General features: G+C 37.1%; 1 protein-coding gene across 2 annotated transcripts in view; it reads left to right on the top strand.

The window, feature by feature from the left end:
* PRRG1 (proline rich and Gla domain 1) overlaps positions 1 to 23,608 on the top strand; it is a 112,846-nt gene that overhangs the window by 60,273 nt on the left and 28,965 nt on the right. For both annotated transcript variants that reach the window (XM_023202673.1, XM_023202672.1), the window contains exons 2-3: positions 1,230 to 1,280; positions 22,418 to 22,578. In XM_023202673.1, the coding sequence (XP_023058441.1) occupies positions 1,271 to 1,280; positions 22,418 to 22,578 (171 nt within the window). In that variant the 5' untranslated portion in view covers positions 1,230 to 1,270. The remainder of the gene's footprint in view (positions 1 to 1,229; positions 1,281 to 22,417; positions 22,579 to 23,608) is intronic.

Genomic DNA, 23,608 nt, shown 5'->3' with positions numbered 1-23,608 from the left:
GGTGCTCAGTGGAGGAGCTTTTTGAGCCAGGATGAGCCAGGAAAAGGACTTTCACAAGGTAATGTCATCACTTAAGGCAGGAACAGGCCATTTTCACTTCTTTGGTGGAATATCATCAGTTAAGGCGGGGCAGGGCCTTTTCACTTCTTCTGTGATTCTTCAGTTACTTCAGGCCATCTGGGTGTATACGTGCAAGTCACAGGGGATGCGATGGCTTGGCTTGGGCTCAGAGGCCTGACACTGTGGAGAATAATTTGGGAAAACTCATATAGTTAAGCCTCCTCCTTTTGCAAAGAATTTACGATAGAAAATGATTGATCAGGTGTCACACAGTTGGTTATCAGGTCTCAGTCTAATATTTTTTCCTCAATGGTCTCTGCTTAACTTCAAGTAGGTTATAGATTCCTTAATGGACTGATAGTTTATGTCTTATAGCTTTACCTTTCAGGTGCTTAGTTTCATATTGGGAACATGACAAGTGAATAATAAATGCATGATAGCTGTATGATTGAACCCTGTGAGAATATGAAGCATTATGATATGAATTGGTTTCTGTATATGTATGAGGTATTTTTTTTTCCATCTTTTGGAAACAATTTCTGCTCCCCTGTGTACACCCTTTCTCTGTAATTGCAGTGTATGTTTTTTGTTTCTCCAAAGTTTCTGTTGTCAGTAGTTTATGGTCATTGATTCATACTCTTTATTGGAAATAACTCTGTGGGCTGCTTTGCCTCAGGGCTAATTTGATTAGGGATGCTGTTGTTTTACACCATTTGGGAAAATGTTACACTATAAAGGCTATTGAATTTGTCACAGAATGATATTGAAGGGAAGCCAGAGACAGGAAAGCTAGTAACTTGCTGGCCTGGTTATTAGCATTGGGCCTTTTGGGATTTTTGTCTGCCATTTGTGTTGATATTGCTGTTTTCTGAAGACATAAATGTGTGACCAATTTGAGGATTGTTATTTGGCACGGACAGAAACTAGTACCAGATAAAGAAGGTCATAGTTAGTTGATATAGAGCCCCTGCTTCCAGAATATTGTGCTTCTGTCCTCTGAGGTTAGATTATCTGTTTGTGAGGGAGAAAACATTTATGTAAGGGAGAAAGATTGGAATGTACTGAAATGAAATGCTCACATTGACCACATCAGCTGTACTGGAGCTTATCTGATGTAGCCACTCAGCCTCTATCAATCTGACTGTGTGTATGTGCTCTGTTTTGTACAGGGAATCGTCATCCAGGGACCTGCCAGAAACCACAAGAAAACATGGGGAGGGGTAAGTTTCTCTTCCCTTTTAAGTAATTTAGACTGTCTCCATAGCTATTATAGTCAGGAAATTAAATTTCTAACTCATAGTATATTTGTGGACACCTAAATTGTATTTTTCTTGTTAGTGTTAAAAAGTTTTTGTCTGAAGCAGGGCTTTGCAGAGAAAGATCATCAACCACATTTATTCTCTGGATCTTTGATTTTCTTCTTTTGTAGAGACCTCCCAGTACAGGGAGAGATGGATCAATATATATATAGTGTATATATATTAGTATATATACTATATAATATATATAATACTATATCTATACTAATATATAGTGTGTATATATGTATTAGTGTATATATAGATATATATACTATAATATATAGTGTATATATAGATATACCTATATATATAGACCTTCCCCAAACCCAGCTTCTTTACAACTTTTTTCTGTTTTCTGTTTTCATGCTAGTAACATAAAATAAAGAGTCTACTATGCAGCCAGTGAAAGTAGTAAAAATAATCATCTGTGAGGCTGATCTGTAATTTTTTTTTTTTATTTTAAAGCCCAGCATTAAGAACCATTAGATGAATTCCTTTTGTTTATTTTTGCCTTCTCATAAGGCTGTTTATGGGCAGTGGACAACAGATAAATTTAAGTTCATTTCCTTGTTAATATTAAGCAGCCACCAGAGGGACTTCATAAATAATTCTAATTAATGTATATCATGGCAACCTAAAATAATCAAAAGGGTCAGAATCTAGTTTAAAGAGTTTATTCAAGTGCAAAGGTTGAGGACAGACTCGTCTGGAAAGCACTGATTCCAAAGAATGGAAATCACTGTATCCAATTGTAGAAGTTTAGGGATCACTTGAATAGACAAAGTTTAGGATATTTTAACAGAATTTTAACATCTTTCTATGTAAGGCTTACTGCATAGTTACAATGACCTGATTGATCCAGGTGGTCCTTTTCTTTCAGGAAAGGTATATTTAACATTCCACACTGAAGATGTGATTGGCATGGGGTCTCTGTTTGGGGCACCATCTGATCTGAGTTAGGTACAGGATAATAAAGGAAGAGTAGCAAAGATCAGTGACTGAAAGTGGGAGGTCTGGCCTCTGGTCTTTACTATTCATTTACAAAACAACAGCAATGAGGAAGAGTGTTAAACTATAACCTAAGAAGCAGAATTGCAAAATATGTTATGTGACTGAAACCACAGTCACATCTCTCCCAAGGCTTAAAGTGTTTTGGGGGGTTCCAACAGCTTTTAAATTTTATTAATTTTCACAATCATAAAATTAGAATGCTATGAAGGATCTCAGAGGAAGATTTGGTGTGTGGTGTGGTATAGTATAGTGAGAAGAATACTGGATACAAAAGGCCTGAATTCAAGTTCTACCTCTACTACCTTGATCAAATTCTAGAAACTCCCTAAACTTGTTTGTTCATCCCTGAGGTGGGATTAATACATTCTGCACTTCTAGCCTCAGAAAGTTGCGGTTGGCATAATGTGATAATACATGTAAAAGTGTTTTGAGAGTTCTAAAGTGTAATGGAATACAGCAGTGGGATCTGCCCATTACTGTCCTTACTGACTATCTTGATATCTTACTTGACTATCAATGATATCTTCATTGTTTTTTTAATGGGTAAAAATGAAGTTATTTGACCAGATTCTGTAGGCAGCATGACTGGGACTTGAGTCATGCAAGCAACTGAGAGTTCCTTCTTCTGTTGCATTTTGCTTGCCCCACCCTTGTATGGGCCCTGGTAGGAAGTCCCAAGGATTATGAATCAATCACAGAAAGTATCTTCTTGAATCTTGCTGAATCAGCTTTTGTTCCTGTTTTCTCCAGAGCTTCCCTTGGAAATTGATTAGGCCTGGCTATTCTGGTTCTTTCTAAATCTTCACAAAAGATGGCAATCTCTGATGGTTTGGAATTTTTAAAACTAAATAAAATTTTTAAAAACTATTCGTAATTCTGGGACTAATCTGTGCCACAGCCTGCCCCGCAAATCAGCTGTCAATGGAAGCTTCCAGAGTAGTGATACAGCTCCAATGGCTGGGGGAACTCCAGGGTCCTTAGTCTCACGCGGAGTTAGATAAAACGACACAGACACACGTGGAGTGGTTTTAAGTAGTGGAGAGTTTAATAGGCAACAAAGAAGGAAGAAGCTCCCGCCTACAGAGACAGAGGGAGAGGGGCTCCTAGCTGAGAGAGGAAACCTGGAGTGTGGTGGAAAAACAGCCAGTTATATGAGGAGGCTGGAGGAGGCAGTGTCTGATTTGCATAGGGCTCAGGGGATTGGTTTGACCAGGTATGTCATTCACATAGCCTGTGAGAAAACTGGCCCTCAAAGTCTAGCTTTTTAATGTGCAAATGTAGGGCACCATGATGTTCTACATACGTGGGGATATGTGGGGACGGCCACATTGCCAGGAACATGTTGGGGCAAGTGGAAGAAGATGGTGGGAATGGCCATGTTTGTGTGGACCAGTTTCCAATGGCCAGCATTTGCATATCAAAGCTTGCCGGCCCAACTCTAAGAGCCTGGGCTTTCCTGCTAGACAAGAAACGTTTCTGGAGCTGCTTTAAAAGAAAGAAAAACTTCCCAAGGACCCCTTTTCCTATCTATCTGCCTAAAATAATTTCTTAGTAACTCCTATAACATTAGCACATCATGTTTGGTCCTCACCCAATCCCAAAAGCTTCAAGTGGATTTGGAGAATGCTGTGGTTGTTGGATACTGCCATAGCCATATAGAGGAGAGAGCTGCACTGAGACAAGGAAACCCATTCTTTCTCATTTCCTCTATTCATTTTTAGACTGCTCATCAGGTCACTAGCAAAGGGACTATTATTAGGTGCTTAGTTTAGAAGATGTCTCAGCAACTTTTTGTTCAAATGGTCAGGCAATTAGTATATTTGAACAATGTGGGGGCTAGGGATGCTGACTCTGTTGCATAATCAAAAATTCATGTATAATTTTTGATGCCCCCAAAACTTAACTACTACTAGCCTACTGTTGACTGAAAGCCTTACCAATAACATAAACAATTGATTAACACATACTTTATATGCTATGTGTATGACATACAGTATTCTTATAATAAAATACACTGGAGAATAGAAAATATTATTAAGAAAATCATAAGGAAGAGAAAATGTATTTACTATTAAGTGGAAGTAGATCATCATAACGGTCTTCATTTTTGTCATCTTCACATGGAATCAGTGGAGGAAGAAGAGGAATTGGTCTTGCTGTCTTAGGAGTGGCAGAGACTGCAGAAAATTTGCATATAAATTAACCTGTGCAGTTCAAATATGTGTTGTTCAAGAGTCAACTGTAGTTCTTGCCAAAGAACAGGGCATGGTAATGTAATCTGCAAAGATAGGCATGTTTCCAAGCTGGTGATGAGATAAGGGAAGTGCTTCAAAGAATGCTGCTTTTACAAATACAGAAGCTTGTGATAGCATTTTCACTGTGTTGACCACTTTGAAAGCATTTGTAATATCCTGAATCTCAAAGAGACTCTATCCTTTACTCTCTAAGCTTTGCTTAGTTTGCCTGATTACATTTGTTAATTGCTGACACTGTTATTGGGGAGAAAAAGATGCTACTGTATGCTCATTTTTCTCTTTTCTGGCACTGTACAATGAAATTTTCCCTGCATTTGGCAAAGATTCTCACAAACGTAGCCCAATGTATCATACAGAGGGACACAGAGGAAAAATATTGCAAAGATATGGCACTAGTCTCATTACATAAATTAAGGATGCATGAAAACAAAAAACACAGTTGGATAACTGTACAGTTTAGGTGAGAAATTAAAACTGAGATGAATTTCTTTTAGCATTCTTTGATACTAGATGAAGAAGTTATTTGTACATATGTGTTAGAAGAATCATTCGTTTATGTGACATGAAGGATTATAAACAAAATTTAAATCTTGAGGTGGGGAAGATGTGAACAGCTTTGTATATTTAATTTTTTATTAGCCTACTACTACCAGTGTCCATTGTGTGTGACACTGAAATCTCATTTACTATGTATGAATTCTTAAACAGGGCTTAGTCTTTGGAACTCTTAAGAATCTGTAATTATTCTGATATTAACACATTTCTGTAGAGCACTTTATAACTCACAGATATTCCCTCTGCATTATCTTGAGTTGCAAGACAACCCTATGATGTAAATAGGAATTATTATCCTCATTTTATGTGTTACAAAACTGAGGTTCATAAGAAAAAGTCTTATCTATAATCCACAGACTACTAATGGAGAGCCAAAATGCAAATCTAGGTCTTCTTATGTCACATCCAGTTTTTTTCTTCCAATAAACCATATTCTGAATATCTTAATCATCAGTAGTGTGTAAGTCAATTAAAAACTTAAGAGCTGTCTGTTGCTGTGAGAGGTATAGAAGAAATTATTTTTTAATATCTGCAGTGTTCATATATCATGAGGGACTGAACAGAAAGGCAAAGGGAAATGGCTCATTGTTCATCAACATTTAGGGTAACAGCTAAAATACATGTGTATCAGATGGTGGAGTGCCTCAAAGATGAAAATCCTCTGAGCAGCAGTGGTCCATGTCTGCAGTAATTCAAAAGGCAGCCACACTGATTGGCAGTGACCATAGTAGGTAACAAAACAATTCAGTTCAGAAGCTTGTGCTACACAGTCCACAAGGGAAGGTGCCTAAAGTAAAGGGCCTTTTGCTGCTTACCTGGCCTATGTGAAACTCACCCGTTTGACTGATGAGTTTTTATCTTTGTGGTTTTTGTTGACACAAGGAATATAATGCATCATGGAGCACCAGAATAGCATGAGATGACAAGATGAGATACTGGTTCAAAAATGAACAGCATATATAAATAAAACTATATGTAAAATTTTAGTAGAGAACATTTTTACAAAGAGAATGTGAGGATTTTACAAATGTGTATATATAGGCTCACAAAATATTATAATATAATCAGGCCTCCATATCTGTGGGTTCCACATTTATAGATTCAACCAACCGTGGATTGAAGTTATTTGAGAAAAAAACAAAAAAATAAGAATACAACAATAAAATGCAAATAAGACAATACAGTATAACAAGTATTTTCATAGCATTTACCTTGTATTAGGTTTTATAAGTAATCTAGAGATGATTTACAATGTACAGAAGAATATGCATAGGTTATATGCAACTACTATGCCATTTTATATAAGGGACTTGAGCATTTTGGTATCCGTGGAAGTCCTGGAACCAATCCCAAATGGATACCAGATGACTGTTCTAAGGTATTTATCTTTAATCATCTTCAGATGGTAATTGAAACTATATTTTACCTTTTCATTTCTCCTCTGACCAACTGGTATATTCATGATAAAATGGTAAAAGGCCCAGTACTCCCAGTAAGTCTTATCTTTATCTACAATGAATATTTTTCAGTTTTCTTGCTTAAAAATTTTGTGATTATTGTTTTTTTTAACAGTGTTTCGGTAGAATTTGTGTTTTTTTTTTTTTTTTTTTTTTTTTGAGACGGAGTCTTGCTCTGTCGCCTGGGCTGGAGTGCAGTGGCCGGATCTCAGCTCACTGCAAGCTCCGCCTCCCGGGTTCCCGCCATTCTCCTGCCTCAGCCTCCCGAGTAGCTGGGACTACAGGCGCCGCCACCTCGCCCGGCTAGTATTTTTGTATTTTTAGTACAGACGGGGTTTCACCGTGTTAGCCAGGATGGTCTCGATCTCCTGACCTCGTGATCCGCCCGTCTCGGCCTCCCAAAGTGCTGGGATTACAGGCTTGAGCCACCGCGCCCGGCCGAATTTGTGTTTTAAAGATATAGCTACTTTCCATCTGAATTTTTTTCTATCTCAGAACACATTTCTTTTTTTTTTTTTTTTTTTTTGAGACGGAGTCTCGCTCTGTTGCCCGGGCTGGAGTGCAGTGGCCGGATCTCAGCTCACTGCAAGCTCCGCCTCCCGAGTTTATGCCATTCTCCTGCCTCAGCCTCCTGAGTAGCTGGGACTACAGGCGCCCGCTACCTCGCCCGGCTAGTTTTTTGTATTTTTTAGTAGAGACGGGGTTTCACCATGTTAGCCAGGATGGTAACACATTTCTATTACTGAATCTTCTAAGTGTATCAGAAGCAAATTGTGGTATCTGCTAGCCTCATATGAAGTTATTAACGGCTATTTCACTATCTACCTTAAAAACAGAGCTTCTGGGAGAAGTTCATGTTGTCTTGATAATAGCAAACCATGAGCTAGCTGCTTTTACACATCTTCCACAAACTAGGAATAATACTTAGCCGTGAAGTTTCAAAAGGATTAATTTTGCTTTGTTATATACATAGCAATATCTGGAATAGCTTAATGATTGCAATCAGGCAGGTCTTATTTGTGGAGGATAATCCGAAATAAAATATGAAGATAACTTAGCATTTTTTTTTCTGTTTTTCCTCTTCCAGTATTTAGTCTTTGGAAATAGGTCTTACCTACCTAGCTTAGAAGAAAATTGTAGGTCTCTAAAATCTTAATATGAAAAGTCAGTTTCCATTTTCATTTTCTGTACTTAATAATAACATGACCTTAATGTCTTAGCATAAATGAATTTTTATGGTCGTGCTATAGCGAAACAGTGGTAGTGTTGCCAGTTAGTCTTTGTTTCTTATTACAACATAGCTGCATAATTCCTCTGGGTCATTGCATGTGCTGGGCTCCTTTATCCCAAGAAACTCAAACATATCCCCCTAGTTGTCAAGACTTAGTGGAAGGGAAAATGGTTTACAGCCACCACAGTAAATACATAAGTTATTTGATTCACTGCTGAACTATTGTTAAGTTGAAGCCAATTCCAAACTTTAACTGAGTGTACAGCTCTATGTTGTCGAATAGGGAATGAACCTTCAAACTGACAAGCCTTGTAAAGTAACTGTCTTATAATGAAGTGCCTAATTTTATTTGGCACCTCCCCTGGTTTATGGTTCAAGTGAAGGTATCCACTTAAAGTCAATTAATTATTTCATTTTTCTGCCTGTATTAGATTTGAGAGTCTCTTTATTATGGTGACATATTCAGGCCTCTTTAGTTTAGATGATGTCAATAATTTATTATAAATTCTTATCTTCAGAATTTTATAGCAGTAATATGGATCTGCTTGTGGCTGACAACTGCCATAATTTTTTCTTGGCAAGTTTTTCTCACTAGAAAAGAAAAGAACTGAGAGTCAGACTACTTTTTAAAAACTCATTATAGTGCTTGATGCTTTTTGTGTTTGATGCAATCCTCTCTGCCATTTACTTATTAAAGAAGAAAATAACCTTTGGCATATAAGTTTAGAAAGGTTTCTCAACTTTAGCACTATTGATTTTTTTTTTTTTTATGGAGGCAAAATTTATATAACATAGACTTGACTATTTTAAAGTGTATAATTCAGTGGCATTTAGTACATTTTGTAACCAGAAGGTTGCTGTGCTGTAAGGAAAATAGTTACAAAATGTACTAAAGGTTGCTGTGCAACCTTCTAGTTACAAAACATTTTCCTCACTTCCAAAAGAGATCCTATTCCCATTAAGCAGTCACTTAATCCCTTCCCATTATCAACTTCCCTTACCAGAGAGGTACATTTGTTACAATCAATGAAACTACATTGACATGTCATTATCACCCAAAGTCCATAATTTACATTAGGGTTCACCCTTGGTGTTGTATATTCTATGAGTTTGGGTAAATGCATAAAGAATGACATGTACCCACCATTATAGTATTATACAGAGTAGTTTCACTGCCCTGAAAAAAGATCCTCTGTGCGCCACGTATTCATGCCTCCTGCCCACTCCCCCTCCACTCCTGGCCATCACTGATCTTTTTATTATCTCTGTAATTTTGCCTTCTCAGATTGAAGAGAAAGAAGCCTTCTCAGATTGGCTTATTTCACTTGGTATTATGCATTTAGGATTCCTTCATGTCTTTCCATGATTTGATGCTTGTAAATTCTCAACTGTTTGGGGGTAAATATCAAGGAGTACAATTGCTGTATCATACGGTAAGAGTATGTTTAGTTTTGTAAGAAACCATGAAACCATCTTCTAAAGTGACTGTACTATTTTACATTCCCACCAGCAATGAAAGAGAGTTCCTATTGCTCCATGTCCTTGACAGCATTTGATGTTGTCAGTGTTCTAGATTTTGGCCAGTTAAATAGGTGTGTAGTGGTGTCTTCTTGTTTTAACTTGCAATTCCCTGATGATATATAGCCATGAGCTACATAATGATGTTTTCTTCAATGACAGACCACATATATGAAGGTGGTCCCATAAGATTATATACCATATTTTTACTGTACCTTTCCTATGTTTAGATATGTTTAGATACACAAATACTTACATTATGTTACTTACAGTATTCACAGTATTCCGTAAGTTGCTTATAGTATTCAGTACAGTCACATGCCATACAGTTTTGTAGCCTAGGAGCAATGAGACTATACTATATAGCCTAGGTATTTAGGTGTATAGTAGGTTATGCCATCTAGGCTTCTGTAAGTACACTCCATGATGTTTGCACAACAACAAAATCACCTAACGATGCATTTCTCATAATGTTTCCTGCCATTAAGCAACACATGACCATATGCTGTGGAGCATATTTTCATATGTTTGTTTGCCATTCACGTATCGTCTTTGGTGAGGTGTTTGTTAAGATCTTTGGCCCATTTTTATATGCTTGTTTTCTTACTGTTTTAAGAGTTCTTTATACATTTTGGATAGCAATCTTTTATCAGATGTACCTTTTTCAAATTTTTTCTCCCACTGGGTGGTTTGTCTTTTCATTCTCTCGATATAATGGTGTTTTTTATAGAAGTAAGTTGAGTCTAAAGGAGAGCAGAGTATGATTCTGGAGACCAAGGTATAGTTCTAGTCCTATCATCAAGTAGCTGTGGCTTTGGGTAAGTCACTTAACCTATAGATTTCAGTGTAGTGTTCTGGTCAGTAAAATGAAGGGATTAAGATGGATCAGTGGTTTCCAATGTGTTTGGTGAAGCCACAGGTCTTCTAAAGGGGCCCCCAAGGGGCCACCATGAGGGAAGGGAGGAAAAGGAAGTGCCCCTGGTATATAACACCTCTCCTTCAGACAGAACAACTCTACTACGTTGTATTTTATCTGTTTTTATTTCATGATAGGTTGATTTGCAGAGGATCCTATGACTAATAAAATTTAGAAAGCTACCAGATCTCTTTCAGTTCTGAAAATCTGCGACTCATGAACATTAATTACCATCCACATTTTGAGGCTGTATTAATGTGTGAACAGATAGGAAAGAAAGTGATAGAAGAACTAGTGGAATAGCTACTATTATGTGCTTCTCTGATGGTGACAAATCATTCACTCTCTATTTCATGGTTTTGAAGTATATAATTCTTCCAGTGTTTCCAATGTGGCCTATGTTTTAGGTTGAACCATATGAACCTACACTCCACGTATTAGGTTGAACCATGTGAAATGGCTGGAGGTCATGATTTTGGCCTTCAAAAACTGTAATTTCATGTACTTCAACCAATAGAAATGCAGTATGCATTGAGTTCAGAGGCTTCTTAAAGCATCTAGCTCGTATATATATATATAAATGAATTAATTAAAAATGTGTCACAGCCAGATGCGGTGGCTCACACCTGTAATCCCAGCACTTTGGGAGGCCGAGGCGAGTGGATCATCTGAAGCCAGGAGTTCGAGACCACCAGCCTGGCCAACATGGCGAAGCCCTGTCTCTACTGAAAATACAAAAATTACCCGGGCACGGTGGTGCACCCTGTAGTAGTCCCAGCTGCTCGGGAGGCTGAAGCAGGAGAATGGCTTGAACCCAGGAGGCAGAGGTTGCAGTGAGCCGAGATCACACCCCTGCACTCCAGCCTAGGTGACAGAGTGAGACTCTGTCTCAAAAAAATAAACTAAATAAAAATGTGCTGATTTTATGGGTGGTTAACAGTCCAGTTTGGAAACAAATGAGATTCCAGAATTCTACGCATCAGCCCACCACCTCTTTTGGGATTGATGTACATGTAGAATCAATAGCAAGAGTTTATTGAATATAATCAAAATCAATTTGGCTTTTACAATTACTACATTCTTTTTGGCAAATGTCAGTAGCTGCCAATAGTTAAAGGCATGTGAGGTCTAAGCTCCCCACAATTTGACTACCAGGTTACAACTAAGTCTTAGGCCGAATTTTGCTATACACAGACATTTATCAACGAGATGGCACAGTTCTGCCATATAACTTATTATATAAACTCTATGAAATCCTATTTCTTTCCTCATTTAGGATCTCCCACAGTATCTTAGATAAAAAGTTCATCTAAGGCATATGTGACAGCATTCTAGCAGTGGTATTCAGCTAACCCATCTAGTTAGATTAAAGCAATCAAGAATCCTTCACATCATCAGCTAAACATGAGACCTTTTAGGAATCAAGTCTTGGCCACCATTCCTAATACAAACTGCAGAGGCTTTAGATTTTTATACTGTGTTTAGGCAAACCCTTGACTGCTGCTGTCATTTCTGGAGCAAATTCACATAAAAACAACATTTCTTTCACCAGTGAAAAGTCATTTGTGAAATTCATGTTAGTGCTTACTAACAGAAGCACTAAACTCATCAATGAAACTCCATTTCTTTTTTTTTTTTTTTTTGAGATGGAGTCTTGCTCTGTCGCCCAGGCTGGAGTGCAGTGGCCGGATCTCAGCTCACTGCAAGCTCCGCCTCCCGGGTTTATGCCATTCTCCTGCCTCAGCCTCCGGAGTAGCTGGGACTACAGGCGCCCGCCACCTCGCCCGGCTAGTTTTTTTTTTTTGTATTTTTAGTAGAGACGGGGTTTCACCGTGTTAGCCAGGATGGTCTCGATCTCCTGACCGCCAGGATGGTCTCGATCTCCTGACCTTGTGATCCGCCCGTCTCGGCCTCCCAAAGTGCTGGAATTACAGGCTTAAGCCACCGCGCCCGGCCGAAACTCCATTTCTTAAATCCATTATGCTCTATTGTGAGCTGGAGAGAAATATAGCCAGATGCTTTTGTAGTAGCTACCTTTGAAATGTGGCTTTTTGGTTAAATGTAGTATGTGTCCTACTAGGACAGTTATCCACTCCTAGAGTCTAGATTACAACTATCACATAGAATACCTATCCTACAGTCTATACTGATGAGTTGTAAAGCAATCATTACAACATAAAATTATGCACTACAAGCTATAGTTCATCTTATGAGTTTTATCTACCTGTCTTTATTTTCTATTAAATGGTGATTATTAGTCACAGCTATTGCCATAGTCTTCTATATGAGATAGAATGTAATCAGTGTAGATAGGGTCCATAAACTAGAAAGGAAATCTTATGGTTGTAACAACCACAAACATCAAGACTACTGATATTGCTGCTGGTACAATTGAGGCACCAGTAAGAGTAGAACTAGCTGTCTTTGGAATTCTCCTGTTTTGGTGATTCCACCTGATTGTGTGCTTAATCATGCCAAATTAGACTAACAATTCCATATTTGTTTGTTTCTTGTGGGTAAGGCATTGCTCTTGGTTCAGAAATATGTATTAGAATACCATACCTTTAAATCAATTTGCATAATTGCTATTAATTTGATTGCTGTAATCTGCCATTTCATGAAGAATTCTTTTTGATAAGAAGTAGTTATAAATTTTAAAACCCCTTCAAAGAAAACTTTGCCTTTTGCCTTCCTCTGTGGGAGAATATATTGTGCCATTTCTCTCTATGTCCTTTTTCCTTACAAAGCATGAAATCATTAGATGAGAGACATCTGAATGTATGCCCTGAAATTTGGCTTTTACGAATACCATACTGAGATAGTTAGTGTCACTCTGGTGTGAACCATGTTTGTTTTATTTTTAAAGAATACTGACTTTTATAGACACACATTACCTCTTTTGTCATCTCTCATATAGAAATCCATTTCTGGTACATTATCCACACTTTTCCCAGGAAACCTACCTGTTATCTGGTATTTCATTGTATGCCTCTGGTACTACAGATTTGTTTAAGTTTTAGGTAATGATCATAACTACTATATGGTCCTTAGTGGGTAGATTTTAGGTATTAAATATATTAATAATCATTTTTTTCTCTCAGTCTCTTAGACTTACCACTCCCACTAGCGCAATCCTGCAACTTCCAATTATTTTTTAAATATATGAGCTTTTGAATGGGTTTCAGTTCCCTCATTCCTGTGTAAACATATACTATATGCTATACTAAACTATAAGTTTGCAAAACTGGTTGGGCACATGGGCATCACCATACAATAAATTCTGAATTATTATAAACATATCAGCTATGAAAAATTAACTTTTAATTTCCAGAAATAGTTTAACAATGGTGAAATAAATTGGGACATTGTACGTATTTCCACCTTCCTAAGTAAAAATAGGAGGATGATTTAAATAGTGTCTTTTTAGTTTGCCTAATTTTGTTTTTTAGTAAGTGAAATGTCACTTCAGAGTGTGAGACTTTGATTTCCTAGGAAAAGTTGTTTCCATCAGTCTGTGATAAGTACCTATTTAACACTTACTTTAGCAGGAAAAAAAAAAAAAACTTGAAGGCATTATTTGCAGGCACAACTGAATAATAGTATCAAAATGACTTATGAGCAAGAAAACAAAGAATTATGAGTTTGACACTTCATAAGATTTTTTAAAAATAAAGCTAAGCACAGGATTGGGTGGGGTGGGTCTGTTTGTCTATTGTTGGTTTGGGGTATGGTGATTGCTTGGCTGGAAAATTGTGTATTAATATCCCAAAGGGATTTGGATCCAATACACTACTCCCACTTTCTGAAATTCTTTCCGATTATTGGAACTCTTTTTTTTTTTTTTTGAGACGGAGTCTCGCTCTGTTGCCCAGGCTGGTGTGCAGTGGCCGGATCTCAGCTCACTGCAAGCTCTGCCTCCTGGGTTTACTCCATTCTCCTGCCTCAGCCTCCCGAGTAGCTGGGACTACAGGCGCCCACCACCTCGCCCGGCTAGTTTTTTTTTTTTAGTTTTTTTGTATTTTTTAGTAGAGACAGGGTTTCACCGTGTTAGCCAGCCAGAATGGTCTTGATCTCCTGACCTCGTGATCTACCCGTCTCGGCCTCCCAAAGTGCTGGGATTACAGGCTTGAGCCACTGCGCCCGGCCTAGAACTGTTTATAGTTACAACTGAAAGTACTTAAGAAATCATATCCAACACTTTGCTTCATCAATTAGGAAACACGTTCAGATAAATTAAGCAACAAATGTAGTATCAGGGAGCCCGTTTACTGCCAGAACTGCAACAGGAATTCGTATATCCTGACTACAAATTCAGGGCCTTTTTACCATACCGCACTTTTTCCTTATCCTATATTTTCACTTGCCTCAATACAGGGTTGGTGAAAATGGTTAATAGATATTGGCTCTCTTAGACTTCAACAGCATATCTCAAAAGGCAGCTTTCATGTGACAAACAGAAGGCTTGAATAAGCAGAGAGCTTTGCATGTTCTACAGTCTTGTAGGAGAAATTTATAGTTAAACCAGATTACTAGAGATTTATTCAGAAAAGGAATCAGCTTCCTGGTTAGTTTGTGGACTCTGTAGATTTAGTCTCTGGTACACCAACATTTATACAACACTGGGAAGAAATTTTCCATTTGAGCAAATATATTTTGCAGATTACAGATGCTTACCTTTTTAAAAGATTTTTAAAAACCATATTTTTATAGAAATAGTTCTAAATTAGATTATATAATTTACTGCCTCCTTGAACATTATCCTGAACATCATATAGTCCTTTATTGGTGACTCACATTCACCATGATAAACATAATCATTGATGTCAATAGCCTTGAGAGCTGTCAGTGTGCTGGGGTTTAGATCCTACTCTAACCCCCAAAGAACCTTCTGACTCTCTTCTCCCTTGCCTTCAGATTAATTAGCTTTCACTTCTGTTTGCTTTCAGTATGTTGATCTAGTTCAACCCACCCTGTCCCTTCTGCTTTCCAGTTTTCATGTGCAATGAGGCTTTGAAGTCTCAGGAGCCAGGCTCCTTCACATGCATAGAGGAAACTGACCTTTGATTAGTGTAAGAAGTTGAGGTTCCCCTGTAGATAAAGCATCAGGTGAGTTGTAATGCATGACCTTGGTTGTCTCTTGTGTCTAAGTTCATTAGAATGGGTTTATTTGAGCAACTTTTGCATTTCTGCGTAAATGACGTATTACTGTCATTCATATCTGTAGTGATTATGTAAAATATTGAATAGCCACCCAAACTGTCAACCTAAAATTCAATAAAGCATATTTTGTTATAGTTACTTATGATTATCTAAACATACATACCTGTCATGTATGTAATTTTTCTTTCATAATCTATCCTTTCTAAGAGCTTCTTTGTGGTCTGTTGTTAAAATTTCAGTAATGATAAGCTATCAACATATATTTGACCAAAGTTGAAGTTAATAAAAGCAAGCATATACATTATGGCAAAGGCTGTTTCCTCACAAATGTGTTACAAGTATCAAGTTCTTATAATAAGGACCATTTCTGGACCATTTCTTGAGAAGAAGTTCTGAAATTTTAAAATCTCATGATATGTCCAAAATATTTATGAATCATAAAAGTATATTGTAGCAACTATACAGCATTGGTTAACTGAAAGGACTTATAAGATTCGACGGGGTATATTCTCGTAAGGCTTTAATAATAACTCAAGGTATGGTACAGCAGGAGAGAGATCACTCACAAGGCCATTTTTAGTTGCACAGGACACATTTGTCTTCTAATTGTGAACCACCAAGATATGTGCAAGATAACCTTGGTATTGGGAGCTAAGGCACACATTTACAGAAGATGTTTGATATCCCACTGGTCATGTAGCTGAAACTAGACTATGTAATCAATTAGTCAGGTGCAATCAGCCTATATGTTTTCCAAAAATAGTTCAGACAAGCTACTACAGTGTGCCTCCAAGCGAATTTGAGACATTAAATAGCACTTTGTAAAGCTACTACATTTCATACCAGACTTGACCAAGGAGACCAAACTCCCAGGCATTCCTGAAGTTAAGGAGACAGACTACGGCAAGTTAATCCTATTTATTCTATATTTTCTAAGTGTATTTTTATTATCAACTTGATAAATATCAATTTTTTTCTTTCATGGAATAACTGCCACAATGGTAGTGACAGTGAGTCATACTACTACTTATTGTAAATTTGTTCTTTTTCAAGCCCTGAGCAAAGTACTCATTTATAACTTACAACTTGAGATTGGTGCTATTTTTTCAGTTTTACAGATACATAAGTGACACTTAGGTTTTTGTTTTCTTCACATAACTATTTGTTCTGACAACCCTTTTTCTAACTAGTGCACACTACTTAACAGGCTTAGGATATCAATAAGATTAAATTCATTACTCAAAACAACCACAAGGCTCCCCCCAGCAATGCCATAATGTCTTTATTCCTTTTCTGACGAACCTTGTTCCCATGAGAAATCCAATAACTCCAGGGTTGCACAATAGGTCTAGAGGAGAGGCCCTGACTCTTGCATTGAAGAAGAGATATGGAATGCTAGGTTCATTTGTAGAAAGTCCTCATTCTCTGTTCTTGATGTTCTTGCTACTGTTGCTGGTGTATAGTTTTATATCAAAAATAGGGCACCTATGGCCAGGTGCTGTGGCTCATGCCTGTAATCTCAGCACTTTGGGAGGCCAAGGTGGGAAGATGGCTTGAGCCCAGAGTTTGAGACCAGCGTGGGCAACATGGAAGAACCCCGTCTATGCCAAAAAAAGAAAAGAAAAGAAAAGTCGAATGTGATGGCACACACCTGTAGTCCCAGCTACTCAGGAGACTGAGGTGGAAGGGTCGCTTGAGCCCAGGAGGCAGAGGTTGCAGTGAGCCAAGATCGCATCACTGCACTCTAGCCTGGGCTACAGAGCAAAACTCTATCTCAAAAATAAATAAATAAATAAATAAGGGCATCCAAACCACAAACTCACACACCCACCAGAAATATGCCTGTCTTCTGACCTTGAACATCCATCATGTTCAGTCTTACAATAGAACTCTTTGTGTATCTCTTTTATTGTATCTCTATTACCTCTTGCACTGAAGAACCTTGAGGGCAGAGGTTATCTGCTACTCATCTTTGTGACTTGTTGCATCCACTTACTTCATTTATTTTTATTACTTTCTTTTGAAGAGAAAGCATGGATGAGAGCTTATTTATTTTGAAATTATGAAAAAGTGGTTACATTTTTTGAATAAATATACTTATTTTGTGTGTATGTATGTGTAAATATGCCTTAGATTTGCAATATTTAATAAGAGTGTTTCCTAACTGAATCTGAAGAAAAAAAGTTTAGTTTTTTCTTTATTTCCTTTAATGCGAAAACTTCATGTTTTAAATAACACCCTAGTATTGTGTTCTCAAGGCACATTTACATTCTGTACACTTGTCACATCATGTAATCCTTCATTAAGGCATGCACATGATTCCTGATAGCTGTAATTTAACTCCACACAATTTAAGGAGAAAGAGGCAATTAAGGAAGTGATCACTCAATTTAAGGAAGTGATCAACTTTAGTTTCAAACATCATGGCTTTAGTTAAATGTCCTAATGCAAGACCTTGCAGCCTGGAAATTGCCCCATGTTTATAGAGGAGATAGTCTGATTTCATCCTAGAGATCAAAGCTGCCACCTTCTCCTTTATTTTGTTTTCACATTTTAAAAAATTCTAATTTTAGGGGCACATGTTCTCAGGATCTCCTGAGGGCTGTGTCATGGGCAAAAAAGAAAATAATCTAGTTCTGGTATCATCATTTAGGGTCCATTAGGCTTCCAAATACTTCGATGAGCACTGGCAAATTCTCTGTCACTACTTCCTGTTCCCTAATATGTGGCAGACATAACTAATCTATAATAGTATCTTTTCTACAGGTCATATTCTTACTTTAAGTGATATCTTCTAATGGACTGGATTTGGCAAGTGAGATAAAATCTACTTGCCAGCTGAATCCATGTAGAGTTCTCAGTATTATATTACCTTGCTGCCCAGTACAAGAAATACATAGAAGATGATTATGGAATGCTTGGTAATTTGATTTGACTTGGATTAGAAGCTTTGTGTCCTGCTATATTACCTTCCAATTGCTTATTCTTCTAAATTAGACTGCTTTCCAGTTACTGGAGTTAGTGGCTTGCTTTGACTCACCTTTTTGAGTTGGATAGCTTATAAGAAAATAATTGTCTCTTAGAAGCATTTAGCTTTTTTCTCTTAAAAGTTCAAAATACATTAATGTTGATTATTTGATTTATCCTCAGAAAAACTGATTCAAAACCCAGGGATGTCTTAGACCACATTAACATATGTATTGTCTTTAAAACAAGGAAGCCGATAATCCTGATCAGTTTTGCACTTGTCAGACCAAACACAAAGTATTGCACTCAGCATAGGTCACTGTATTTTCAGAGGAAGATGATGCAGACTCAAATCCATTTTCTATGGCAAACAGATGAAGAAACAAGACATGTTTATTCTGGAAAAGAGAAGTCCCACGGGAAACCATTTACTGTCTTTCTTCATGTATTAGTTGGCCTGTTACATGGAGGAAGGAGACTTATGAGGGTATAAATAAGACCAATGACTAGGAAGTTGTTAAGTCAGTAAAATATCTCTTGAAAAAGGGTACTGTAGTCAAATATCACAAATGCATGTATCATGTTCCGTTTCAGGAGACTTACAAATACATGCATGCATAATGATGTTTCAGTCAACAATAGACCGCGTATACAATGATGGTCCCATAAGATTAGGAGCTGTTGGGAGGCCGAGACCGGCGGATCACGAGGTCAGGAGATCGAGACCATCCTGGCTAATACAGTGAAACCCCGTCTCTAATAGAAAATACAAAAAACTAGCCGGGCGACGAGGCGGGCGCCTGTAGTCCCAGCTACTCGGGAGGCTGAGACAGGAGAATGGCGTGAACCCGGCAGGCGGAGCTTGCAGTGAGCTGAGATCCGGCCACTGCACTCCAGCCTGGGCGGCAGAGCAAGACTCCGTCTCAAAAAAAAAAAAAAAAAAAGATTAGGAGCTGAAAAGTTTCTATTGCCTAGTGACATCATAGCATCACAGTATAACACATTACTCACATGTTTGTGGCAATACTGGAGTAAACAAACCTGCACTGCTAGTCATATAAAAGTATAGTACATACAATTATATATTGTACATAATACTTGAAAATGATAACAAATGACTATGATGCTGGCTAATAATGTATTTACTATTTATAGTCATTCTGGAGTAAACTCCTTCTACTTATGAAAAAAATTAACTATAAAATAGCTTCAAGCAAGTTCTTCTGGAGGTAGTACAGAAGAAAGCATTGTTAATAATAGCAGATGACAGCTCCATGCATGTTATTGTCCCCGAAGACCTTCAAGTGGGATAAGATGTGGATGTGGAAGACAGTGATACTGATGATCCTGACCCTGTGGAGGCCTAGACTAATGTGTGTGCTTGTGTCTTAATTTTTAACAAAAAAGTTTAAAAAGTAAAAAAAATAAAATAAAATTTTTAAATAGGAAAAAGGCTTATAGAATAAGGATATAAAGAAATAAAATATTTCTGTACAGCTGTACAATGTGTGTTTTAAGTTGTGTTATTACTAAAGAGTTAAAAAGTTAAAAATTTAAAAAGAGTATAAAGTAAAAACGTTATAGGAAGCTAAGGTTAATTTATTACTGAAAAAGGAAAAACATTTTCCTTTTTACTTTCATTTCATTTTATATTTTATTTTTTATTTTTAAATTTAATTTAATTTTAATTTTTTTGAGATGAGGTCTCACTGTGTTGCCGGCTGGTCTCGAACTCCTGGGCTCAAGCAATCCTCCCACCTCAGCCTCCCAAAGTGCTGGGATTACAGGCATGAGCCACCGCTCCCAACCAAAATATTTTTTTTTAAGAAATATATTTTTATATATTTAATGTAGCCTAAGTGGACAGTGTTGATAAAGTCTACAGTAGTGTACAGTAATGTCCTAGGCCTTCACATTCACTCACCACTCACTCAGGCCAACTTTCAATCCTGTTAGCTCCATTTATGATAAGTGCCCTGCAAACTCCTTTTATGGTAAGTGCCCTGTACAGTACCATTTTTTATCTTTTATATCATATTTTTCCTGTACCTTTTCAATGTTTAGATATACAAATACTTACCATTGTTATAATTGCCTATAGTATTCAGTATAGTAACAAGCTGAATAGATTTATAGCCTAGGACCAACAGGCTATATCATATAGCCTAGGTGACTAGTAAGCTATGCCATCTAGGTTTGCGACAATACACTCCGTCCTGTTTGCACAATGATGAAACAGCCTAACGTATTTCTCAGAATGGATCCACATTAAGTGATGCATGACTGTTTATACTAAATATATATTAAGGACCCTAAAAAGTCATTCAGTGAAAGATCTCTTTAAATTTGTTAACCCTAGCATTCCATAAATACTTCCTCAGAATGTTTCCAAGGAACTCTCATTAGGGTAGTGATTCTCAAACTGTGGTAATGGGAGCAGCAGCAGCAGCATTTCCTGGAAACTGAGTAGAAATGTAATTTTATAGCCCTACCTCAGATCTATGGCATCAGAAAGTCTGGAGTGGGACCCAGCAGTCTGTGTGATAGTCCTTCAGGGATTCTGATGCAGCTAAAAGGCAAGAAGCATTGTTAGAAAATTTTACTATTATTCTCCAACTTAACAGTAACCTTTTGCTTTCCTTCATTACACTTACCACAATTTGTATTTTCTAAAGTTTATTCTAATGATATTCTATGAATCTGTGAGTTCATATTCCATAATCATAATCTATTCTCTGAATTTCCTGCCTTCTGTACCTCATAAAGGGTCATAAAGGCAACCCTTTATGAGGTACAGAAGGAAATACTCATTGAAGGCCTATCATGGTTTTCACCCTGGTATAAGTGCCATCTAGCTGGTATCAATTTGGATACTTTAAAGAATCCTAAATAATAAGTCCATATATCCTATAAAGTAAAATACTCATTTCTATAACAAAGCAAAACTTTACTCCATTGCTGGCTGTCATTGTCATTTTTAAAAGAGCACGTAACTCTTTTAAAGTTTTTCATTTCCTTCAAAATGTTTTTCAGAAAATGTAGACTTTTTTAGCATCTTGAAAGATCTGTAATATGCCTTTTCTCATGTCAAAATTCTATAAATTAGGAAATGTTCTAATCTCTTGCGTTAACAGAGATGAAATTCTGGTGACATTATATATGTCTCTCCAAACAAGCAACATTCTTTTAGAAAAATGTAATTGAAATTGAACTTAAAATGTATTTATATTTAAAAATAAAAAATCTTATTTTTATTTTTATATTTTATTATTAAAATAAAATAATCTTATTATTTTACATGGTTTCATAAATGTATTTTGAATGTTTATATTGAAATGCCTCTGTAAATCATGCAGAAGAATTTTCTTTTTCTAAAGGACAGTGAAATGAGGTTGAATGTGTTAAAGCATCACACTATATTTAACTCCAGTACATTTAGAACAAAATTATTATTAGGATTTCCATAGAATGAATCATGGCCAAATTTAACTTCTCAATTTTTTTTTTTTAAACCTATTCTTTTCACACAAGTAAGAGCTCTCTGGGTTTATATTACTAGGTCAACTGAAGTGTTATTTATTTTTAGGTAGAGGGACAAAGACTGATAATCTAGAGACTGGATTTGATTTGGCTGCTGCTGTCCGTCAGCAGAATGCCTTGGGGTATCTACTTACAGTAATGAGTATAAGTAGTGCTATCATTATTACTATATTTAAACACCCATGGTTTGCAGGAATGTGCTAAAGTCTGAATATAACATAGTTAGTTATGTCACTGTCCCTGCCCAGGGCAACTGCTATTGAAAGGACATACTCACATGATGAGGAAGATAGCAGATACAGTGGTTTGGAGCTAAGTGTTACTTCATTGCTGACTCACAGAAAGAGGCTTAGGATGTTGGCTATGTTTAGTTTTCATCTGGTATATCAACTTCCCACATAGGTTTTTTATTACATTTTTATACTTCTTATTATATTTCTTTTTAGTTTTCCTCACGGGAGAAAAAGCCAATTCCGTATTAAAACGCTACCCAAGAGCTAATGGGTTTTTTGAAGAAATAAGACAGGGCAACATTGAGCGTGAGTGCAAAGAAGAATTCTGTACATTTGAAGAAGCAAGAGAAGCTTTTGAAAATAATGAAAAAACTGTAAGTATGTTGGCAATTAAAAAAATTTGCCCAAATTTGCCTACCTTTTTGATGTATATTTGAAATCTGCATCCCTGAATTATGTACATTGCTAGCAATTAAAAATTCCTTTGTTAGGAACTCGGAAAGTGGCATCTAATTAGTAATATTCTGTGGGTTGGAGAGCTAGGTTCACTTCCCCTTGTGCTGGACTGTCTTTGAAAGCCCTGTTTCTATAGGATTCTGCCGAGCTAGGATTTATCGTCTTGACAAGTAGGAAGGATTTGATTTGTACAAAGCTTTGTTCTAGAAGGTTATAGATAACATCACTTTGCCTAATTACAGAGAAAGTGTGGAGGAAGCTAATGGATGGTGATAGTGTTTTAAAAGGTTTTACAAAAGAAAAGACATCCAGATATACCTTCCCACTCCACGAGAATACTCCTCTTTACTTCTCTTTACTCTAGACTATATGCTATTCAAGGAGAGCAGGAATGGGACAGCACAAGGCAGGGGTGAAAATTCTGTGGAACTGCTCCATAGCTGGAAATTGTTACCAGAGGTAGCCATTGGGTAAAGATTCAGTCCTGGGCAGCAGGAAAATAACCCTAGATGCTAAACAAGTGGTGTCACTTAATGCTAAAAAGATACTAAATATACCTTAAGAGCAGCAGATGCAAAAGTTTTAAAGAAAGGGGTAAGAGGAAGAAGTCACATCTTAGTCAAATCACAGGGTTAGAAATAGGGAAAGAAATATATCATCCATGATACCATCATGCAATCACAAAGCACGGCTGGCCTTTATTTCCCTTCCAGCTTTTTTCCTTTGTGTCCGCTTAGTCATTGTTGGTTTTATTTTATTCATTTTACTTTTTAAAAATAGTATATGTTCATTGTAGAGAAATTTTAAAATGTAGTAACATAAAATCACTTGAAACCATGGGCCAAGCTGTACCTTAGCCCCTTTTAGCAATGGCTGGAGTGACTGGGATTCAGGGCACCACGTCCCTAGGCTGCACACAGCATGGGGACCCTGGGCCCAGCCCACGAA

This window comes from Piliocolobus tephrosceles, chromosome 12 (genome assembly GCF_002776525.5).
Source record: "Piliocolobus tephrosceles isolate RC106 chromosome 12, ASM277652v3, whole genome shotgun sequence".
In the NCBI taxonomy this organism is placed as follows: domain Eukaryota; kingdom Metazoa; phylum Chordata; class Mammalia; order Primates; family Cercopithecidae; genus Piliocolobus; species Piliocolobus tephrosceles.
The sequence above is the reverse complement of the archived record's forward strand: the minus strand, read 5'-3'. Positions and strand labels throughout refer to the sequence as shown.